The sequence below is a fragment of the Neocloeon triangulifer genome, unplaced genomic scaffold, assembly GCF_031216515.1.
Source record: "Neocloeon triangulifer isolate White Clay Creek 2 clone unplaced genomic scaffold, ASM3121651v1 ptg000003l, whole genome shotgun sequence".
Lineage (NCBI taxonomy): Eukaryota > Metazoa > Arthropoda > Insecta > Ephemeroptera > Baetidae > Neocloeon > Neocloeon triangulifer.
Genome location: NW_026775546.1, coordinates 9,993,848 through 10,000,000, shown reverse-complemented (window position 1 = coordinate 10,000,000; position 6,153 = coordinate 9,993,848). Strand labels below are relative to the sequence as shown.

Sequence of the window (6,153 nt, the reverse complement as noted above, 5' to 3'; positions counted from 1 at the left end):
ATTTACCGCTGATTTATTTAAACATTTTATTGCCCGTCTGTAATGTTGATGATGTGCACTTCACTCGGTGCGTTCGTGATCAACAGCAAATTGGCGTCCTCCGCCCTCGTCTGGCCATTTGGCGATCCGCGTTTTCTTTCGTCTCCCTCGAGCCTTTTTTCACCCACCAGTCGGCGCGGCGACAAGCACCCTCTCGAACAACAAAGGGGATGTGCATCGTCTGCCCGTGTGTCGGCCACCCCAAGGGGTGCTGCCTGTGCCAGTGAGCGCCCTGTGCTTGCAAACAGCTGTGCCGAGCAAGAATGAGACTGCGATACTTAGCGGCCGATTCACCCCGCGCGCCTTTTATATTCATCTTTTGCACGGCGACAACATACACGGCCATTTGTTATATTTGGTAAACAATGGTGCTGAAATTTTCATCCCCCGTATATGCGCAGTTGTGGGGGTGAATCAAAATGCGATTGTCGGTTTTTACAAACAACAAGGGTTTGAATGTTTAACTACAGCTGGTAAATATGACTCATGGCATTAAATATTAAATTCATAGAGAAATTTTTAAAAAGGAAAAAGATCGTCTTTAAATTGTTGCCTTCATGTCAATTGAATTTATTGCTGAATTATTGAATTCAATTTTTTATTAATTTTTATTTAAATGAAAATTTAAAGTTACAAATCTTGTATCAAAGTAAAAAAAGTGCTGTTGCGTGAATGAAATTTTATAAATTATTAAACGTTGGTATAGCAGATAGTCTTCAATTCAGACTCTCACCTGAACAATGGCTCAATTTTGAACATTTCCAGCCGACTTGCTGCGTCCACTTTTATTCAAAAAAATTTTCCCCTGTAAATGTACAATTATTCCTCTCGTCGCTCATATTCATATGCACACATGGGAGGCGTCTCCAGAAATTCGGTGCAAAACAAAGCGGAGGGGGCGTGTGGGAACGGAAGTTGGAACAAGTGCAACTTCCGCAAACACCGCAGAGAGCCCACAGAGCATTAGAATGCACCGCTTTGTTCTGTGTTAAACACGGGCTGGGTTGTTCGGGAATATTATGTGCCACCGCGGACAACACACGCTATTACGAATATTAATCATAAAGTGCATCGTGCTAGGAGGGCCGGTGCATTTAAGTTGGGGACTGGAAATTTATGCGTTTTTGGCGTCGCATTGTCAAGTGCAGAGATAAGCTTAGTTTAGACTACCACATTTTTTATTTATAAATTGAAGTTAAATGTAAACTGAAAAAAATGTGCATTTGTTTTTTAGTTCAGAGACTTCAGAGTTCAAAAAAGATTTAATAATTCATAAAATTAACATTTATTTTTATTATTTTATATTTGATGTAACAATTAATTTGACCTGATAACCTGATTAACTTTCATTATTTTTTATTTTAATTTCTTAAGAGAGAAAAATTACAAAAAAAAAATGCAGATTTTATTTTTAATTAAACATTAAATAGTTTGATATTAATTGGGTTTTGGAAGATGCCTTGATTAATTATAATTTAATTCATAACGTAAGTTAGTACTAAATTCGGAATTAATTTTATTTCAAACAATTAACTTAACTCGTGGAAAAAAATTAATTTACTTTTATAAGTTTTGAAAAAATTCGTTTAACCACACCACACCCTCAATCCTTTAATATCAGCAAATTTCAGCCCCAGGTTAGCTCCATGCTGTATCCCTGGCCATTCTATCTCTCTTTCCTTTTCTTCCTCCTCGCCACCCGGCCATAAAGCACGAAAATTGCCAAGCGTTTTTAGAGCCTTGCGTGTGCTGTCGTTTTTTAATACACATTTTTTGCGCCCGCGGTTTTGCCGCCCAACTTTTCTCCCAGCTCGCCAGCGCCGAAATTTTTGATGGAATACGGCTCGGGGAAATTGCAGAATGGGAGAAACTTTTTGTCCGTGCCCTTCCTGAACACCAAACTTTGATTAGGTCAACATTTTTCTCCCGAATATATCTCAAATTGGAGGAGAAATGTGTATTTTCTGAGAAGAAAAAAAAACAAGAAATCCAACGTCATTTGTATGGAAGACAAAGGTTTTACTTTTAACGTCGTTAGCCTCAAGAGGGTGAAATTAACTCCTGGAAGGGAAAAGCCTCCCTAATGTGGCAATAAAAATCGAGCAAAGTTTCCCACTCACAGGGGATAATTATCGCCCCGCACAAAATAAATCCCTCATCGGAATTCTGCGAGTCACTCTCTCTCGCCCAACTCTTTCTCTTGGATATTTTTTTTCTGCTTTTCCGAGCGTACTGGTGCGAGTTGGTTTTTCTCTCCGTTTTTCGTTTTCTTTTCGCCAATATTTCAGCCGCCGGTCGTCGCGGTAATCACAAATTCAGAGCACGCTCGCAAGCAAAAATGGGTCGGCCAGCGAGCGAGCGAGAGAGAAGAAGCAAGCAAATGAAGTGAGCGACAAACAACGTCTCATTTGAGCACGGAAATTGTTCGCTCCTTTCAATGCTCACGCAAAACATGTTCTCCAGAAGTGAAGAAAATTTTTCCCTAAAAGGAGGAGGTGGAAATATAACTTCTACCGAAAAAAAGGATAGTCTCATTGCTATATGGTAAAAGTATTGAAAATCAGTATAAATTTTTTCTCATTAGCATGTTATTATAAGATCATAAAATATAGTTAAATTCATTTTATTTTTCTCTGAAGAAAATGAAAAATTTTTTTTAATTCATTTTTTTCAGGTTTATTTAAAGTTTTAGAGTAAAATTGGGTGAATGTATTCATCAACTTTTAGAATTGTCTAATTATTACTTATATTTTTGTTTTTAATAAATTGCATCTTGTTTTATTTCTTATTATTTTAATAATTATTTTTTGTAATATTTTTATAAATAAGCAAAGTGTCTTTAAGTAAAAAGCTCAACAATTACTTTTAAAAGTTGTTGCAATATTATTGACTGTTGAATTTTGATGAAATGTTAAAACCATATCAAAACTACGCATATCATCGAACATCAAAGTGCCCCTAGTTGGAATCGTTGACAGGAGCGAATTGTCAATTTTAGCTCCCCCTTGCGGTTTCCCGAATCGCCTCTTTGATCCGCATCGAAAGCATTTTAAGGGGTGTTTATGCAACCGTGCGAGCGTCTGTGCCTAAAGCGTTGCCTACGCGTCATCTCGTAGCAACGTCTCGCTCTTCTCAAGGTGGAGAAAAAAAAACGCCTAAGCTGATTATTCGCAGCGTCCGAAGTTTGCCTTGGTCGGGCCGCCAAAGTTTGCCTTGCTCTCTGTTTTGTGTGTAAGCAGGAAGGCGCCGAGCCGAAAGGAAATTCCTCCACCCTCTGGTGGATGAGAAAGCAATGGTATGGGGTGGTGAGTGAAGTGGGGAGTGAGTCATGCTGCAAGACGGACGAGGGGGTAATTGGCGTGGAGACCATTCAAACGGAGCAGAAACAAAGAATGGGGAGGAAAAGGGCTTGAAAATATGAGATCGAAAGAAAGGATAAATCTTGGAAAATCAAACAGATTTGTTCATATATTATCTACTGAAATAAGCTTTGAAACTCTTAATGTCCGAAATTTTACTGGTTTTAATTAATTTTTATTGATAATTAGGTTTTTGTTCAATTAAAACGACAACTCATTTTTAAAAAGTTTAAAAAAAAATAAAACTAATAATAACATTTATACCTAAAAATAAAATTATAAATTATTTATAAAAATTTATTAAAAATTGAGCAGTTTGAATTCTAAACTTTGTTCTTTCGATTCATTCTATAATAAAAGAGAATCTTGGAGGAGCAAATATAAATTCCGAATTGTTCGACGCCCGCCGGCCCGAATGAATGTTAGGCCGGTCGTTCTCCAAAAAATGCGGTGCAACAGCAGCCGGCCGGAGGGCGCGCCGACCGATTCCAGGAGCACGTCGTCGCCGGCCGGTGGGGCACCGTCGAGGTCCCGTTCGTTTCAAGGCGTGTCTGCCTCATTGATTGCGTAGTTTTACTCTTGGGCTTTTACTCGCCGGCCGGCCTGCATGGGTCGCGCGCGCGGCGTCGTGTGCCGCCACCGCTATCGATCCTCCCTCCCTCCCTTCGACCCACAACCCCTCGACCGGCCGGCCGGCGAGTGCAAGGGCCACGGACGGCCGCTTTCGTTGGCCTAGGTCAACACCACGGTTGAACCTAAAGTTTAATCGTCTTCAAAAGAATTTCCTCAATTTATTACACTGATTCATGATGTTAAAAATTTTTAATTCAAAATAATTGATCAGGAGGATCCTTACTTTTTAATCTATTAAATATTTTGTAATTTTTCTACATTTTCCAATTCCTTTAAAAATTAACGTTTTAAATTTAATTAGAATAATTTTATTCTTATAAAATTTTCATTTCTTTTTGGTGTTGTTAATCAAGTTTTTTTATGAGTTTGAAATAAAAAATTATAAAAAACATTTTGGAAACTCAATTTAAAATGCTTTGCATTTAGAGTTCATAAGCTAATTTTCTGTTTGCATGAAATTTTACAAATTTAATATTTTATAGCAAGAACAAATTCCTAAAATATGCTAATTTCTTATCTGATTTTTTATACTATATTTAAGAATTTATTTTTTGCATTGGAAAATAACAAAAATTAATAAATAATTATTACTTCTATCAATATAGATTTCCACATGTAATTTAAAATATAATTTACATGTGCTCCGTGTCTCATACTTGAAGGTTTACAATCTTAAAGCCCCTCATTGAACTCATCACCGAGCAAAAAAATACGCACAATCATCTTAAGATTTAACATCTGCATTCCATAATCACCCCTCTCTAGCAGGCGTCATAATTTAGTGCTGTTAAATGGGAGCACACGGCTATTGAAATGAAAATGGATCTTTTGAGCCGTGTGCTTCGGAGGTCAGATCGCTTGATTGAAATCACTTGACCCATCACATATTATGTGAATAAATGGCTGACAGACTTTTGTGTGTGTTTCACAGGCGCTCCTCGCAACTGCGATGCCAGTGACGATTGTTGCTAACGGGCCTGCCAGCGACTCGGTGAATGGTGATTGGATCTCTGACAAGGTAATTTCTGCCCATAAAACTACTCACGTGCACTAATTTTGACACGCTTGGTTATTAATTAGACGTGGCGTTTATTAATTGTGTTGGAAAATATCGCTTCTTGTAATTAACATTCAGTGTTTCCAATTTCAAAATTCATTAAATCTATTTTCATTTTATTGAAGCAAATGGAAATAATTTGCTTGCAAATGAAAAATAAACCACTAGAGAGTTCTTTAAACCGATTATAGCAGTGACAAGATTTGCAAAGATTAAATTCAACTTGACAATGAGACGGTAATGTTAACAAGATGAAATCCATTCAAAGATGTCAGCAGACCTTAACTGAGTCGGATGTAAGTGGTGCAGCTTTTGATTTTCTGCAAGAATGCGCCAAACCGAGCAGAAGCTCAGCAAGTCCGTTAAATCGGGTGGATCTTTTTTTTTATGAGTAGCAAAATTGAGCCGCCAAGCAGAAGAGCTGCAGCATTAGTCCGCCGCTGCATCCGCATATGCAGCTCTGCTGCTTGGCTGGGATGTTGGGTGTGGCTGATGCAGCTCGGAAAGAGCACGAGATGCCGCAACCCATTTGCATGTTTTACAAAAAGATGGGGTGATGCTTTACGTAAAGAGGCCACATGTTGCAAAAAGAAAATGCAGCATTTGTCCTCGATTTCTTCGGGGTCATAATTATAAAAAAAAGATAAGATTTTTTTAAACATTCTATAATAATCTAAAAAATACAAAAAGAAATATTTTTTATGATTTCTCTTTAGCAATGTTTTATTCATGAATTTTAAAGAAAAATAAATTCCAGGACCGCAAACAAAATAGCGATGAAAAAAATTCGCACCTTTGATCGCCAAAAACATATATGAACTTCGAGTAAATCACTAAATTTGACCAAATATTTACAAGCTATTTATTCTAGATGTGAGATTAACTTCCTTTGTATGTTTATCAATTTTATTTTGCCTTAAAAAGTTGAACCTTCAATAAGCCATTTACAAGTGCAAATTTCTCGTTGGAGATTTAATTTGTGTTTTTTTTTCTTTACCTTTTCTCTCTCTTATAATTCAAGAATTTATGTCATAATATCTGGGGAGGCTCTTTTTTGTGCACAAA

At 37.3% G+C, this 6,153-nt stretch overlaps 1 protein-coding gene across 11 annotated transcripts in view; it reads left to right on the top strand.

Annotated features, from left to right (window-relative positions):
- Positions 1–6,153, top strand: part of LOC132205887 (splicing regulator ARVCF) — a 33,302-nt gene that overhangs the window by 10,070 nt on the left and 17,079 nt on the right. For all 11 annotated transcript variants that reach the window (XM_059635251.1, XM_059635240.1, XM_059635246.1 and 8 more), the window contains exon 2: positions 4,963–5,049. In XM_059635251.1, the coding sequence (XP_059491234.1) occupies positions 4,981–5,049 (69 nt within the window). In that variant the 5' untranslated portion in view covers positions 4,963–4,980. The remainder of the gene's footprint in view (positions 1–4,962; positions 5,050–6,153) is intronic.